The 17373-nt window shown below is 51.3% G+C and overlaps 1 protein-coding gene and 1 long non-coding RNA gene across 4 annotated transcripts; one reads left to right on the top strand and one right to left on the bottom strand.

Annotated features, from left to right (window-relative positions):
• Window positions 1-4: 4 nt before the first annotated feature.
• On the top strand, window positions 5-785 carry LOC106148206. Its single transcript, XR_001233437.1, has 2 exons — window positions 5-80; window positions 180-785. It is a non-coding gene; the product is annotated as an uncharacterized LOC106148206 (long non-coding RNA).
• Window positions 786-1341: 556 nt separating this feature from the next.
• Window positions 1342-7700, bottom strand: Hoxd3 (homeobox D3). 3 transcript variants are annotated; one of them, XR_001233436.1, is made up of 4 exons: window positions 7607-7700; window positions 6243-6867; window positions 3270-4322; window positions 1342-1938 (listed from the first exon to the last, which is right to left on the bottom strand). XR_001233436.1 is itself a non-coding variant. In XM_005373413.2 (3 exons), the coding sequence occupies exons 2-3, from the start codon at window positions 6781-6783 to the stop codon at window positions 3565-3567; spliced, it is 1299 nt and encodes a 432-aa protein (XP_005373470.1). In that variant the 5' UTR covers window positions 6784-6867; window positions 7607-7700; the 3' UTR covers window positions 1342-3564. The 3 variants fall into 3 exon arrangements, 1 of the variants encoding a protein (XP_005373470.1); XR_259190.2 differs by having other exon boundaries at window positions 2294-4322; XM_005373413.2 differs by having other exon boundaries at window positions 1342-4322.
• Window positions 7701-17373: the final 9673 nt, after the last annotated feature.

Below are 17373 nucleotides of genomic sequence, written 5' to 3' on the forward strand. Positions count from 1 at the left end.
TATGGGCCCAGGCTTACAGCTGTGACCTTGTTCTTGAGATCTCAGGAGACTGCATAACACCCACGCACATCCCAAAGGAGGTAGGTGTTGGTTTAGACAAAAAAAACAAAGTAAAAAAAAAAAAAAAAAAAAAAAAGAACTGGCCAAAGGCATGAGTTTAAGAACCATTCTCCTCTTAGGCAACCAAGGTAGATCTCCAAAGACCAAAGCCCCAGCGAGCAAGGGAGGGCCGGCCACTTCCCACCTCCAGCCGCCCTCTGTGTTGCCTGCTAAGGCCTCCTCCAGGGCCGCCTCTGCTGCAGAACCCGCGGGGAAGCAGCGCACACAATGGCGTGCCTGCCTTGGGGCTTCTGGCTGCTCTGGGCACCCTCAGCGCAGTGTGGGGTAGGGAGGCCTCAAGCAAGTTTGAGGCCTTGGTGGGCCCTCCTTTGCCCCCAGAGCACTCGTCTTGGACAGAAGCAGGAACTAGGGAGGAGGTTTGCCTCCCGTGCCGACTTCTCCTGCAGGTATGGCTGCAGGGCCTCCCCGAGAAGAGAGGCCAAGGCCCAGGGCGCCATTGGCGGCCGGCTCCCCTCCCCCACGCTTCTTTCTCTGCTGCTGCGAGACCGGGGAGGGAGGAGGCAGGCGCCTGTGCAGATAGAGCCGCTATTGTGACCTTCCCTCGCAGAGCAGGAACCCAGCCGAGTGTGTACCGCCGGCGGTGGCTGTGGCGGGGGAGGAGGCGACTGTGTGCAAACCTTGGCGGGGAGGGGTTGGCACTGGGAAATAAAGGTTTGCAACCTCGGGCCCTTGGGTCTTTCAGAGGGCGTTTGGTTGTGTTTAGACTCGGGTGCTTCCTAACACTAATTGCAGGCTCGAAAAGAGCGGAATTTACTGTGAAGGCCAAGGCGGCTTGTTTATAATTTATGAAGTTTTAAATGGTTGTGCCGGGCCAGGCTCTCAGCCGGGCGGGTGGCCGCGTGGGAGCGTGCCCTCGCCAGGAGTGACCCAGTGTGCCCATCACATGACTCACGCCAGTGACAGGAACGGATTGGAGCCACTCTCAGAAGTCTCCGGAGGTGGGGAAAAGCCTCAGATTCAGCCCCAGCCACCCCGCCCCCCACACACATACCCTGGAAAGCAGGGCCGTGGGGAGCTGTGGCTGCATGGAGAGGGAGCCCCCAGCCCAGCACTTCCTTGGAGCCTAAGTGTGAGAGGAAGCTGATGTCAGCCTGGCGAGACACCGTTTAAAGTCTAATCCATGAAACCCTAAGCCACAGATGACACTTGGGGCTTTGCAGACACCCGCAGACTCAGCAGATACTACTGCGGTAACACATCGCGCTGGAAAACGCCTGGAGCCATGATGCATTATGTATTTTTATTATTATTTATGGTAGGAAGAGGAGATGAGGGAAAACCGGGCTGAATCTAAACAGCCTGACGATTCATCTATTTAATATTTAGCCAGTTAAGAAAGGTGGTTGTAATCCCTGCAAGGCAACGAGATCTTTGATTCCCCTAATAGCTTAAAAAATAATTTCGTACAAGACAATTAGAAATTCTGCCCATGGATGCAAATTTCATATAAAACAATGTTAAGCCTTGAAAGTGGGTAAAATATGTCTTCGATTGAAGTCATTTATTCTGTCGGTACACTTCTACAGCATATATACTTTGAACCTCCTCAGATAAAGTGAAATTTGGCAAAAGAATATCCCCTCCCGCCCCCAATCTAACATGCCATTTTAAAAACAGCACAAAAGAACCGGGAAAGTAAATGTATTTTGAGCCATCATTAGTGAAACACAAACATCCAAATAGAAACAATTGTTGTTCCACCAGAAGATAAGAAGTTAAATTATTTCCACACAATAGGAATTTCACCTCTTGTCACCGGGGATGTAGTAGGAGTTGCATTATTTGTCAAACCAAATAGAGATGCGTGGGCTGACTTTGCTGAAATACAAAAGAATTGAAACTTATTTGAAGGCGGTTTCCAAGTGTCCCCTCCCATAGAAGTGAGTGTAAGTGGTCTGCTCCTAGCTAGAGCCACACTAATATTTACAAAATGGTTATAAACCTTTTGAAGACGTTTTTTGCCCGTTTTGTACAAAGAAACAGAAGTAAACAGGGTGTTTATATGTGCTGTGTTCCAGTAGTGAAACTTTTATTACTTCCCATTATGGAGAACATTTGTTTTCTTTAGAAATGAACTACCCACCACGACAAAGGAAAAATTCATGACAGCATTTCCTAGAGAAAAAGCTTCGGTGCCTGTCTCCAAATGAACCTTTCATTTTCTGCACCTTACCTTTTCATAGCTCAGTTCTTCTTATGAATTCTTTTGTGTCTTTTCTTTGATTGTCAGTTTTTTTCAAAGTTTTTTTTTTATTACTTAATGCAGAAAAATGAGCTCTGGCCTCCCTAATGTGACCGTCGATTGTGTCTAGAGAGAGGGTGATAGAAACAGCAAGGCAGGCACTGCTTTGGCAAAGCCCTGTCCCAGTCATGCCACACAGGACATTCCTAGGTTTGCACCCTTAGACACCACCACCACCACCACTACCCCCGAATTTTAATAGCTGGAATGTAAGCAAGTATCACCCCCAAAATTAATTTATGTACTAGATTCCAAATAAATAAGGTCTTTCAGAGGGTCGGGCTTTTTCTCACCCTTCCACTGGGATTGTTCAAAAGATAAAGGCAGGGTGATCTGCTTGCAAGTGTGTGTGATTAACAGATAGACTTCCAACAGAAATTTTTTATTCTAAATATTTGTTCAAATAGTACTAGACAATTTGAAATCAAACTGCGTCAAGTGGCGAGGGCTGCGGCTGTCGAGAAATGAATAAGGTCTGTCGTGCCATGCCACCGGGCTGCCTCACTCTAGGACCATGAAGGACAATTTGTGGTCTTAATCCTTTACATCAACTACAAACACCAGCCACGGTTACAACTGTTCAAAACTACTCTCAACTAGTTCAGACCAAGGAAACTAAAAAAAGGTGAAATGTGGCCCCCCAAAGCCGGGAGCGCGTTCCTAAACTCGGCTGGAGAATTCTACAAATATACACATAAATACATTAAGAGGAGGATAAATAATCAGGGAAACGAAATGAATCGCTTCAAATAATAAATACAGATCATTTAGTCCGATGAAATCCTTTATGGGACGGGAAGGAGCATATAAATTAAGATCTCCGAAACTAAGCTAGATGCGGGTCAGGCCCAGGACTCCAACTCTAGTCCTCCTGCAGGGCGCACCGCCCGATGGGTCTCAGACTTACCTTGGAGACACCATTACCAGATTAGAGTCCCTCGGTTCGCAGTATATGGCACTGTTAGGCTTGCGGGGGAGGATCCTTGCGGCTGATTTACGGCGAGTCACCCAAAGGAGGACGCGTTTGGAGGCGAGGCCGCATAGCCTCTGCCTCCGCCGCTGGAGGAGACCTGGGAAGCAGCGGCCAGGCCAGAGCCAGGGAGGGGGTCCCCGAACTGCCCCTCGGGCCCCGCCCGCCTGCCACCCCCAACAATCAAAGCAAAGGAGGTAATGACGCCGCAAGTTCGGGCCGACAGTGACCGCTACAGATGTGTCAGTTTTGGGGCCTCGGGTAGGCGTCCCTGAGACGAGTGGTGGGCCGAAAGATCTGTGTAGGTGGGATGAGGGTCGCACGGTCCATGGTGGTGGTTGCCAGGAATTTGCGCAGCGCAACTGTAGTCCACGCTGGCTGAAGACGGGTGGGAGAGGTGGCCCAGGTTGAAGACGGGCCCGGAAGCTGGCGCCATGGAGTCGACGAAGTTGCCACCCACGTACACCGGGCTGCCTTGCAGGTTGGCGCTGGCGAAGCCACCGCCGTTGCTCGCCATGGGGTGGGGCTCGAACTCGGGCGCCGCATAGCGCTTCTGCTGTGGCAGGCAGCTGCTGAGCGGCGCCGTGTAGGCGGCCAGGCCGTACATATTGGGCTGCGATTTGGCGAAGGCCGGCGGCGAGGGTGCGTCGTAGGCCAGGCCGGGCACCGGCGGCAGCTGCCCGGAGTAGGCCACGTGGCCAGCGGCGCCGCCGAGCGGCGGGCTGCGCTCCGGGGACTGGCCAGCCGGCGAGTGCAGGATGCCCTTGGCCTTCTGGTCCTTCTTGTACTTCATGCGCCTGTTCTGGAACCAGATCTTGATCTGGCGTTCGGTGAGATTCAGCAGGTTGGCCATCTCCACGCGGCGCGGCCGGCACAAGTAGCGGTTGAAGTGGAACTCCTTTTCCAACTCCACCAGCTGCGCACTCGTGTACGCCGTGCGCACCCGCTTGGACGCCGGGCCCGGCGGGCTCTTGTCCTCGCAGCTCTCTCCTGGGCAGGGAGGGAGAAAGAGGGGGCGCTGAGCGAGGGAGTAGAGACTCCTAGGAGTGAAGAGGGGTGCTTCCCTAGCTCTACTGGCCACCACCCTCCCCCACCTCCAATCCTGGCTGGGTGGGGAAGAGGCATTCCAGAGGTCAGAGTGCAAGGGAAAACTCACACCCTATCCCAGGTCTACCATCAGTTGCACCTGAAACCTGCATCTGCCTTCGGAAGTCCTATTCGCTCTGCTCTCCCTTCCTCTACATCTCAGCCCATCATCTCATCTCAAAAGGCCAGGAAGGGCTTTAATGAGAGAAGAAGAGCAGCTGGTTATGCCTCCCCTCTGTCAAAGAAGGGCCAGACTTCTCTTGGAACAGTCTTCTCACAGCTTCTGCTGCTGAGGGGTGTGAGCAGCTCCTCTACCTTGCTTAGAGGCTGGCTCCTGGGCAATGCACCTCCCCAGCAAAGAATGCGAGCGGGGGTTCTTAACACCTCAGTCTAGCCCAGCTACACCCAGAGGTGATAAACCCAAAAAATACTGCCTTGGCGTTTCCAGGGTCCCAAGGCCAGGCTGAAAGCATGTTGAGTAAGGCAGTGCTGGTGCAGCGGCCTCAACACAGGCTTCCACCACCCCTGCCACCTCTCAGCTGCTTGTCCACTCCCTCACTGGGAAGACAAATGGATTTCTCCCGGGAGGGAGGGCCCGAGCCTGCGCTGAGGAGGGAGGGGCAGGAGAAGGAGCTTGCAGGCTGGAAGGCACTTTCCCCCTAGGAGGAGCAGCCCCAGAGAGCTGCAGGCCAACCAGAGACCTGATAACAAGCCACATCCCAAGCTTCAAACTAGCCCTGGACCTAGAAACCTGCTCATCTATATGAAAATAAACTGCAGCAGAGAACACAAAGCCAAAAAAAATGTAGGGAACCAAGCAGTCTGAGCAGAAAGGAGCAGGTGTCAACGCCTGTGATGCCTGTCTTCTTCCACGTGCCCTGGATGACCTGGAGACCTTCTCAACCCAAGGGTCTCCCTTGCACAGAAAGAAAGCCCAGGCTGCTCCTGTTTCCCAGAAATTTCTCTCCACCTGGAATATGCACCTCCCTGTTAAGAGTTTGCTGACTGGGCAAACTGGGCTGAGACAGGCAGGTAGTTTCATGGTTATTCCTGACAGGCCCTGGAGTCAGAGTGGTTGGATTCAAATCCACCACCTTGCTGTTTTTTTCAACTTGGGCAAGTTGCGTATCATCTCTAGTAGTTTCCTTATCTATAAAATGAGGCTGTCTCACATGCCTACCTCAAAGCGTTTTTTGAAAAATTAAGATAATGCTTATAAATTGCTTAGCACAATTCTTCACAGAGCACTGCTTAGCCTTTAGTTTTTATTGATTCATGTGATATGAGCTATATAACCACCTGTGCTCAAGATATCTGTCTTCAAATTTTGTTCCTTTTCTTTCTTTTACTTTTTTTTTTTTTTCTTTAAGACAGAGTCTCACCATGTTGCCCAAGCAGGCTGGCCTTGAGATCCTGGGCTGAAGCATTCCTCCTGCCTCAGCCTCCCCAGTACACCACTGAACTTAACTTTGTGTTCAATTTCTGAGGGGCTGTTGGGTTGAAGAGGGAGCTGAGTTATAACCAGCAGCCCAGGAAAGCAGATAATATGTCAATACAGTGAAGAACTTTCTATGAATAAACATAAGATTTGTTCATCAATGACACTAGCAGCCTGAGATAGAAGTGAGCACCCTATTCCCACAAGGCTAAGACTCCAATCAAAGACAATAAAAAGGAAGGATATTTCTGCAAGAGTAAGAGTTTGGACATGTCTTCCAAGGTTGCTCTTATGGCCCTGAGTCTCTTGGTTCCTGGATGATTGGAACTTCCTGGGGCTAGTCTGTAGGAAACCTGGTCCAGGAATGTCCCCCATCAGAAAGCTACCTGCAGTGGCACAGCTGTTCTTCTGCTTGGAGTTCTGTCGGGACTCTTTCATCCAGGGGAAGATCTGCTTGCTGATGGTGGCTGAGGAGTTGGAAGCATTGGGCCCACCCTTGGCCTTCTTGGCAGGCACTCCACCTCCAGGATTGGTGGGTGAGGAGGGGGGCAGGGTGGGTGGTGGAGGAGGGGGTTGTGGTGGCTGCTGCTCTGAGTTCAGACCAGGTGGCTGGCTGCCACCACCCCCACCCTGGCTGTTCCCAGTGCCAGATCTCATGCAACTGCCATTGAGTTCAGCCCCCTTGTGGGCTGGGGCTCGCAGAGGTGCAGAGCTCTGGATGGAGCAGGCAGAACCTGGGTAATCAGTGTCCAGGGAGTTGGCAGCAGCAGGGGGTGGGTAGGGCTGATGGGGAGTGCCATAGCCATAATTGTCAGTGGCTTTGCTGTAGCTATAGCCTCCAAAGAGTCCCGGGTTTTCATAGTATGCAGCCTTCTGCATTGTGCACTCAGGAAGCTCCAGGGCCTGCTGACCCTGCTCAAATAACATTGACTACCACTGTGTCCTTCACCACCACTTCCAGTGTCTGCTGAATCCTGAGAGAGCTGGGCCAGCCCCCAAGCTCCAGGTGACCTGCCAAGAAGAAAAGTGAGAGGCCCCAGAGGGACTGTCATTGGCAAGACCAGTCAATGTAAAAGGACTAGCCCAGGCTTTCTGTTTCCCACCCACCTCCTGATGGGGAGGGAGGCCTAAGGTTCTGGGTCTGGGGTTTTATGAAATTCAACTTATTTGAACTCTTGGAACAGTCCGAAGGAATTTCTCCTAAGTATAAGAAAAGACTTTATCTTCACTGTTACTCAACTCTACCATATGGAAAGGGCTTTCTCCTGCCCACCCCCATCAATTTCATTTCTCCGAAGTTACCAATTCAGCTTTTGAATCTGCAGCAAAAAGCACTTACGGCCTTATACATGTTACTGGCTGATTCTTCCCCTAAACTGGGACCTTACTGCAGGCAAGGACTTTGTCTTATTTATCTATATACTCCTAACATCCATTGTAGTGCCCTGCATGTAATAAATGCTTTTTTGAATGAATTAATTAATGGATTAGTCTTTGGGTAATCCTAGTGTTTTTGTTTGTTTGGTGCTGGAAATAGAACTCAAGGCCTTAAATTAATTAATTAATTAATTAATTAAAATAAAAAATAAAAATAAATAAAAAAGAACTCAAGGCCTTGTGCATGCTAAGCAGATACTTTACTACTGAGCTATGCCCCCAGACCATAACTCCAGTGTTTTAACTGGCACAAGAAAACAGGATAACACACTCAGAGCTGCTAGAACTCCCAAAAAGAAAATTTCTCCCCCACCTGCTTTCAAAATCACAGCATCTTTCATGAAGACCCAGATATCCACTTTTCGATGACAGGGTAGGAATTTGCCAAGTTACTTCTGTGGGTCAACACTGTGAAAACTAGAAGATAAAAACCAAGGAGAGGACTTAATGACCCCACACTTATTTTGCTGTTAAAAATGTTTCTTCCTTCCATTTACATTTCTCTGCAGCCTCTACTTTGTCCCCTCACTCTTTTTAAAGGTATGCCACTGGAAATGGGTGAAGGGGTTTAAAGTTTGAAATTCATGCAGCATCATTTTTACGCTGTATCTATTACACAAATACATATTATTATTGACCTGTCTGGATCATGTATTTTACCCCACCTCCCGCCCCACTCAGCCAATGAGAGAATCTCCCTTGACATGATGAATGGACCTAGAATTAGAGGAAGAAGCTCAGAAAAATCCTACCCCTTTTGTATCCTCTGATTCCTGATGGGAATTCTTCTTGCCCTCCCTCCCTTCTTCTTCTGAAAGGCTCCTAAGGAGTTAAAGTATAACTAGTACCATTCAATCACTTTTGTCTGTTTGATAAAGAAAACTCATAGGTCAGCTCCCTGGTCTTAATTCTTGATCTCATCTTTCAGGCAACTTTCCTTTCCAAAGTCCCTCCCTACTTTCCACTGTGGTCATCATGATGGACCGTATTATGTGGACAGCTTATGTGTTGACCACAGGTACCAAAATCATTCCTCTGCGAACCCAGTTCTTTGTCAACTTTCACCAAAGGACCAAACCAATTTATAAAATTCTTCAAATTTGCTTCTGTTAGATAGTACTGCTGCTCATTTTGTTTTAGAATGTAAATGAATATGCATTTATCTTGATGAGAGATGGGCCTTTAAAGGATGCTATGATACCAAGATGTTATGTTGTAAAAATTGTTTCAACTGGTGTTCATATATGGATGCAGCTAGGATCTCTACAGCGCTAGACCAATTCTTTTAATTAATTTGCTCCATCATTTTCTGACTGTTAAATTTATGGAGTACCAAATGGATAACTAAGTTTTCATCCTATGACCAATATTCACATACGTTTGCTCCTAGACCAAAGGACTGCCATTCTCAGTTACTTAAACTGAAGAGGTCATTTGGGATCCTGCTTCAAGCCCTAAACCTCTGCATGTCTGAATGTTCACTACAGATACCAGAACTTGCTGCTGCTTCTGTGACTTCACTGACAACTGTGGAAGCAAAACATCCCCCTCCTGCCTCCCAAGTTGATCAAGTTTATCTTGATAGGAGGACCAGTCACATTGAGATTCTTTACAAAAGGAAGGGAGCTTATGGGACAGATTTTTCTCTCTCTCTCTCTCTCTCTCTCTCACACACACACTCACACACAGTAGCACTTTCCTAGAGAAAGCTCTGTGTAGACACCTCAAAAGTTGTACACATACTGAGTAGTGTCCTAAGTAACCAGTCTGTTCTCCTGACTGTTTGCATTGTCTTAAGGAATTTCCAGGCCTACTGAATGATGATCCACTATCTTAATATCCATTTCTCCACAAGCAAAGGCAGCAGCTGCACTGTCGTCAATTGGATAAAGCTTGGCAGATCCCCCCAAATACAGTGTCTCTAAGATGCCCCCTTTCCTAAAAGCAAAACCTAAGAATATTGTTATGAAACTTTTTTTAAAAGGGGGCTTCTTTCCAGAAATCCCTACTCCTTGTGAACTCTGCTTGAACCTAAAAAGCAGGAACGGGTCATAAATCACTTGGACAATGGTCAACTGTTCAGTGGCTCATCTTTTCGATACCCCCCCCCCCGATTTTTTTTTTCTTGCCCTTTGGTACCTTTGCTCATTTGGGCTCCAGGACCCAAATGCCTTGGGGTGAAGGCGAGCCCTTAGCGGGGGAGGGGCGGGAAGGAGGACTCAGCGCCCCCCATCTTTGGTGGTCCTTTCTTAGGCCTCCTATTCCTCTCCAACCCCTAGCCCAGGGAGTGGGACGTGCAGCCAGCCACCCCAACCCCCTCCTGTGCCATCCCCTGCCTCTCTTGGGGAAGGCATACAAGTGGGTCTGGCTAGCCTTTTCTCCAAGTCCTTGGAAGTCCAAGTCAGCTTGGAAACCTAAGTAACTGCAGACCCCAGGAGGGGGCCAAACGGTCTGCAGCCAGAAGGAAGGCGTCCTCGGTTCCTGGCGGTGCTGGCCAGCTCTGAAGCAGCGGAGCCCTGATACTTGCTCACTGCACTTAATTCTGCCCAGGATCAATACCTAATATGATACCGAATAAATAAAAGGCGCTCACAGCGGCCAGGGGACGGGGTTATTAAGCAGCTGGAGCTCTCACGGTGCATATCAATGCACCTGTCATTGTGGTTTGTAACAAAATTTATGACTGCGACCACGGCGGCAGTAAACGCTTCAGTAAGGAATGAAAAGAAAAACACTTCCCAAGGCCCGGCACTTTTCAGAAGTGGAAAGCAGGCTCCGCGTAGGAGGCAGCGCAGCAAAAGAATTCCCTACTCCGCACTTTTGCCCGCTCTCGCACCCCTTGAGCAGCGGGATTATATAGAGCCGGCGCCGGCCTCTGTGAGCAGTTCTGCTCGGCAGCCAACACTGGATGGGACACGCGCAGCTCGCGGAGGACCAAAGCCTCGCTGCCCGCCCGGGCCTGGACGCCTCCGCCGAGGGCTTGAAGGACGCGCAGAGGCCCCCGGTGCTCCTTGCTCGCTCGCGGTGGCCGTGGGAAGGCGGGGAGGGGGGTGCCGGCAAAGGGAGGAGGCGACAGTCGTCTGCCTGCGTCTAGCGCTACAACTGTAGTAAATCGTGGATAGGTACAGTCAAGTGGTACAAGTTGAAAGAAAAGGGGGAGGCGGTTGAGTGCTGGTTTCATCATTTTCTCTTAAAAATTTCTAAGGTTCCGGTTGGCTTCTGCTCTTCTCCCTCCTTTGCCTAAACCAGGGCCGCAGAACCCACGGATGTCTTTGTGGCGGCCGAGAATCTCGCTGGGCATCAACGATTCTCCTCTCTCTCTCTGGTGGCTTTGCTACTTCAGGTTTTGGAAACTCTTGTTTTTCGGGTTTGCTTCTAAGAGGGATTTATTTACATCTTGCCCAAGTTCCCCTTGTCTCTCAGCCTGAGCCTCTTTGCCCCTATGGGAAGCTCTGGATGTGCATCCTAAATCACTCTTATTTAGCCCAGATAACTCAATACTGTAATACACCCTGCATTTAAGGCACTGGGCTCACCCCATTAAAACACCATAAATTTGAAGGCTGATGATCGGTTATCATGTAACAGGCAGCAGTTCACACTGTGATGATCCACTTCAAAGCTGCTCTTTGCAAAAAAAAAAAAAAAAAAAAAAAAAAAAAGCCCTTTGTTTTATGTCTCGATGTATGAATCCTGAGATGGCTACCTTGAGTCACAAGAAAAATGGAAATGTACTGGAAATTATTTTTAAAAATCACCCCCACTCACCACAATTTTGTATGTGTGTTTTCTTGAATTTTGTCTCTAACTCTTTTTGTAGGCTCTTCGGTTTCTTTTGATTAGTCTGTGGAGGCCGATCTGGAACAAAACGGAAAACTCAATAGCAGCCGGTTCTTTTCTTACAAACACACATCGAGAAGCTTTACCCCCTTAAAGGGTGTCATAACCAATGTGACTATTGTATGTGGTGCCCACAGCCTTTCCAGATGCCTTCTCCCCAGCAAAAAGAAGAATCACTGGCTCCTGGGGAGGAGGCTTTGACCACCAAAATCCTTGACAGGATGGAGGAGAGCATGGATCTCAGCGAAGTGCCAGGCCCTCTGGCCAGTGCATGAGACAAGAAGCCCAGAGGTATAGAGAAGGCAACGGGCTTACCTCCTAGCCCCAGCAAGCTATAAAAGTTCCTGGTCCAGACGGTGCAGAATTTAGGTGGGAAAGAGCCTAAAGTTTAGGGCAACCGAAAAGGTGGGAGGATTCTAGACCAGGGCTGAACGGTAGAGCCCAAGCAAAGAGGGTGCTGGATGCTATTTCCTGGTTTGCACATTCTCTCTTTATCTCAGATGGTTTCCTCGAGTTTATTCCGAGTAAGTGGCCACCCTACTCTTGGCAGGTGCTGGCCACTCCTGGGTAGGACTAGGCTGCAAGCCACCTAAGAAACAAGTATCCTTTCCACCTCCACCAGCGAACACAGACCAAGCCGCCCACCACTGCCGCTGCTCAGCGGGAGCTGGCCCCTGGTCAGGTGGAAGGAGACAGGCACAGTCTCCCTCTTGCATCTGCCCTGTGCAATTTGTCGACTCAGTAGTTTGCAAACACTAAACTGCGCCCGGCAAAGCCTCACACAAAGCGTTCCGGGCGCTTCTAAAGACAAGAGCGCGCAGCCATAAGCCTTTGAAGTGACCTTTGGCTCGCGCCGCAATAACTCACCCCTTAATGAACACCCAACGGAAGCGCCTCGGAGAGATCTCAGCCCGGTAGGGCTCCTAACTTCGCGCCCCGGCTTCAGCTTCCCAGACGACCTGGGCCCAGGGGGGCTTGCCATTCGCCTGCTCCCCATCCCCCAGTCCACTCCCCAACCCTCAGCCGCTGGGCTGGGATCAGCCCGGAGGGCTGCGAGAGAGGCGCAAGGTAGCGGGGCTCTCTAGCCAGCAGTGAAGCCGCTTCATACATTCACGTGGGCGGACGTCAACTTTCGCCACTTGATTTTTATTTATTTTTGGAAAAGGGTTTTTCACAAGTAGGAGCATCCCCTCAGAGGAAAAGCTAAATTGGGAGGCCACCCAGGGCCTCGACCCCAACGCCTTTAGATAAATTTTTTGTTTCCGCACGCGGAGGAACAAGGGTAAGTTTGCGTCTGGACGTTCTGGGGTGCGCGGTGCGCTCTGAGATCTGGGCGAAGGAGGCTTGGGAAGGGGAAAACAAGAAGACTCCAAGTTGGCCAAAGTTATGCCACCAGAAGAAACCCCCAGCACCTTCTCGCGGGAGCCCTCACATACACATCCACCGCCCAGGACTGGCCCGACTTTGGCCTCTTGCGTGTCCCAATTTACAGGTTTAACCCAAGGCGGCTCTGATGTAATATTCTTTCCACAGGCAGAAACTGGGGGAGCAGGCAGGAGCTCTGTCTGGGAGCTGTCAATGAAGAGATGGTTCCAGGCAGCCCCTGGCCCCCTACCCCACCTCACCCCGGGAAAACTCTTTAGGATAGGGCCAGCTTGGAGCCTTGGTGGGGATTATTGAAATTTTCAGGGAAGTTATAAGTGAGTGCTCCATGGGGCCAAATGAAATGCTGCTCGCAGTAATTGGATTCAGCTGACTAAGCTGGCAGCCGCTCAGCTCCAAGGCAGTGAGCGAAGAAAAATGTCCACCGACTTTAAGTTCTGACGGAGCCAAGCTCAGGAGATTGACAAAACAACTTTACTGCTGTCCTTTGATGGCAAGGCCCCTGGAAATTAGCCCACCTCCCACTGGGGCCTGTCCCAACCTGGGTTAGGGAGTGCTCCTTGCTTTCTGAGGTCCTTCTTTATCGAGGTCCAGTCCTGTCTACCCCAGGAGCCTTCCATGAGTGAGGACTCTCTCACTTAGGCTCATGGAGCCACTCACGCTGGCCTTGGCAGGGAAAGACCCTGGACGGGTTGTCCTCTTCTTCCCCAGCCAGGAGCCAAGGGGAACAGGTAAACAAAAGGACAGGTGGGATATGGGGACCGATATATGATTTAGCTTTTACTGGGGGTTCTTTGGGTGAGAGGGATCCAGAAACATTAAATCTTTTCTCTGCAACACCTCTTTTTTTATTATTATTATTGCAGCAAAACCTTAGATTGGTGAGAAGCGTGGAGAAGTCTCCCAAACTCTTTAGAGTAGTTTAGGGGTTCTTTTGAATTTGGGGGGAGAAGATTGGTAGCATTTTAACTCCCAAGGAGAGAAATAACTAAGTCAATAGCAAGAGGTAAAGGCCGAGTGTGTGGATCTGGCTCCCAGAACAATACAAGGAGCTGGCTGGCCACTGAGTTTATTTTAAATACATATAAATCAACATGCCTGCACCTAGCCCAACAGCCCAAGACACAGAATTAATATGACGCTCCATCTTACTTTGGCAGTGACAGTGTAAAAAAAAAAGTTTCTTTTTATTCATTTCATTTTCAGCCCATTCACATAACTGCACATTTATCCTCAAAATACTAACTCCAACCCCTAACCCCTCACCAAACCCCCTCCTCAAACTGCCACCACCACCCACAATCCTGCCACCGGCCACCCTCCAAGCCTGGCAAGGTAATGTCCCCCTAACCTTTTGGTAGGCGGGGAACGTCCCCACAAAGCGCACCTCTACGATTAATCACAGTCCTCCTCGATGTATATGTAGAAGTGTATCTAAGTCTACGCAGGCTGCCTCACCAATTGGCAATAATCAAGACCACAGATTACACGAAATAAATCATATTTAGTATCCCACTCAGGGCAACAAGCAGCCCTGTGCCCAAAGATTTCCATTTTGTCATGCAATTGCTTACCTGGATCCCAATTTATCATAAACCTGGTGTCCTCCGCCTCAGAGTGGGCGCCAGTGGGGGGCAGAGCTAGCCTTCCCCCTTTGTCTGCAGACAACACCGTCCCAACCCTGGTCTTGCGCGCTCGCAGACGCGGCCATATACCCGAGCACACGGAATTCCCGGTAGAACGGAACCAGGCTGAGGTTCAACTACCAATAAACGCAGGAGGAACGGGTTCGCAGTCCCCGAGCTGGCTTCGCCTGCGCTGCGCGCAGGTCGGTCCACCCGCCCGCCGGTCCGCTCCCAGGCCCACGGCGGCGGCCACTCGCGCCCCCACCCACTCCTGGGTTCCTGCCCAGCCCTCCCAGGCCCCCCAGAGCTCGGGGTTTGTTTTGCTTTCGGAACGTGGTCGTTTCTTGATTTGGAGAGAGCCCCGGAAACCCCCTCATAGTTGGGAAATACAGGCGCTGCCTTCAAATGCGAGCATATTTGTTCACGTGACCCCGAAGGAAGATTGTACTGATTGAGGCTGAAACTTTCACGCCATCCAGCCCCGAGCACAGCCAGGCCTGGGGGCTGGGAGGAGGGGCGCGGGAGGCGTGGGACCCGGGCGCCCTCCCAGGGGCAAACACGGGTGGGTGTGGGACCGAAGAAGAGCCTCCATCCTGCAGCCTCGGACCTACGCAGCCGTAGCCCGGCCGCACGAAGTGGGATGTGGGCTTGAAGAGTCCCCGCAACGACCTCTGACCCTGGCCAGCCTTCAGCCACACTGGTCAAGAGGGTTGGAAATTTTAGAGGCTGCCTCTTAGGGGCGTCTCCAGAGAGGGCTGTGAACCGGCAGAAATATCGGGTTCCCCTAAATCCCTGGCGAACCCGATACACCTCGTCCACAGGCACCCGCGCCAGGGTGAAGCACCTTCTCCATCGCCTGGGAGGACGCGGCATAATCTGCATCCCCAGGAGACAGTTAAATTGTAGCTCCACACAGGCTCTGGGCTGCAGATGGGAGCCGCTGGCACTCAGCCTTAGCCGGTCACCCAGGGAACCCGGCCACCATCACCACCACCACTCTTCGGGGCCTTGGCTCGGTCCATGCGCTCAGCAGACAAGCCACCGTTTTTGAGCCAGAAAAGGAGCCTAGCAGCTGGCCAGGACCCTTTCCAAGCCCTTTTGCATCCCACCCAGGTCCTTCAAGGCCTGCAGCCTCCTAGGCACTGAGCTGCTGCCGTGGCAACCTGAGCATCTCCAGATCTGTGCAGTGCCAAAGGATCCCACAGGCCCAGCGACAGCCTGGCCCTGGTTTCCCGCTTCCTGAGGCACTTCTAGGAAGGCGAGGGGGCCTGTGGAAACAGTCCTGGCTGGGCTTACCTGGGGGACAAGGAAACTTCTATTTTAGAAATATTAAATCAGAACAGGATTGCAACACTGTCCAAGTGGTTGGGTGAGATGTATGGTACTGATTCTGCAGATGGGAAGAAGAATGAAGTACACCTGGGCTAAGGGCCAGCCTCCATCTCCTGGCGTGTAGTGAGCTTCCATGGACCTCCACCGTCCCGGCCCACATCCCAGAATCCCACACTAGGGAAGCTCGGAACTCATCCCCAAAGTCGGCCTTCAGCACCAGGTCTGCTTCCTAGAGGCATGGGGTGTGGAAGCTGATGCCCTGTCACTGGTTGCAATGTAGTGCCAAAAGAGGGGTGTGGGAAAGGGAATAAAGTCCTCGAAACCTCCACGCAGGAGGTGTGTGGAGGTCCTGGAGGACTGGCTGCAGCTTGAGCCCCAGAGCTATCGCCAAGCCTTTCCTTTTGTTTACTTGTCCGGACCACAGCAGAGGCCCACTGTGTCTCTCTCAGCCGGACTGTGGGTGCCCCCACTGCACCCTCACCCCGAAGGCCCTTCCCCCAAGCCTCCCACAAGGGGTCCAGCCTGTGGCAGAGGCAAGTGTTAATCCCCAGCCAAAGAGGGGGCTTGCTTTGCGGGAATTTGTCTCCAGGAAAGGATCTAAGCCTTCTTCAATCGGAGCATATGTTCATAGAGCAATAAACCGGAAAGATTTACAGTCCTCACCCGGCCCCCAACAGCCTCACACCCTTTCAGGAATTACTTACGATGATTTATCACACCAACCCGGGCAATTGTCACACTGATAAAATAGCCCAGGCCAGTGCCCTCCAAGGCTGGGCCTTGGGAGGCTGTTGGCTACCAGGCTGCCAGTGGGGCTGGGGAGACATTTTGTGGGTTCCTCTTGGCCTACAAGGGGATGTCTGGGTGGGTTGAAGTGAGTGGGGGTAGGAGGAGAGCCCGTTCCCATTGAGAAAAACGCAAGCCGCTCAGAGAAAGCGCCCCGGAATCTGTGCCTGAGTCACTTGCTAAGCACATAAACATTTGTCATCTTTGAATAATTGAATTAATGTGTTATTGTTTGAATGTATAATTCATAACCGAGGAAACTTTGTTTCTGTCCTGACTGGGAAATATACACACACCAAAAAAGAAATGAAAACACACAATCCCCAAACAACCGCCACAGCAAGCCAGCCCGAGCTCTGCGGATAGCATCCTCAAAGCCAGCGGGGCGACTGGAAGACACAGAGGGAAGGAAGCGAATAAAGAGGCAGTTCTCGTCCTCCGGAGCACCCGGGTGGGAGCTGTGAGCGGAGGTCTGCTGCTACCCGCAGCGCAGGTCCCCGGTCAGCTAGAGGTTAGGTGGGGCAGGAGCTGAGGGGCTTTCTGGACACCGAGTCTAGAAATGCGGTAAAAGGAGCTGAAATGGAGCGATGAAGCCTGCCGTCGCCGGGTGTCCCCGCCAGACCCTTCCCCCGGAGGCTCCCCGCGCCCGCGGCTCTCCTGCTAGGGGTGGCAGGGACACTTTCCTTTTGCTTTTATTTTTAGGTCTTCAAAAAAATGCAAAAATAAGGAAGAAAGAGGGAGACACTTCTTGGCTGGGGTGACAAGCTGCAGAGCTTGGGCAGGGAGGGAGGAGAGTGGGAGAAGCAACTCGGAAATCATTATCTGTTGGTTAAAACCTGCCTGGGGTAAAATTTCAACTCGATTTTATAGCCTTCTATTATGACGCAAGGAAAAATTTACGACCCTCGCTTGAAAAGAGGGCCGGGGCCCTTTCTCGCCAGTTTAAGAATAGGCGGCAGATGCCGTGACAGCGACCATTGTTCCCGGTAGACACAGGCGACCGGGCAACCTCGGCCCGCGTGCGCCAGGCGTGTCCCCAGCCGGCCGGGTTTTCACAACTCCTGTTGTCTGGGAGCAGGCTGCGCGCACCGAGCCCCTCACCCCTCGCACCCGA

This window comes from Chinchilla lanigera, unplaced genomic scaffold, assembly GCF_000276665.1.
Source record: "Chinchilla lanigera isolate Chin_1 unplaced genomic scaffold, ChiLan1.0 scaffold00002, whole genome shotgun sequence".
Classification (NCBI taxonomy): domain Eukaryota; kingdom Metazoa; phylum Chordata; class Mammalia; order Rodentia; family Chinchillidae; genus Chinchilla; species Chinchilla lanigera.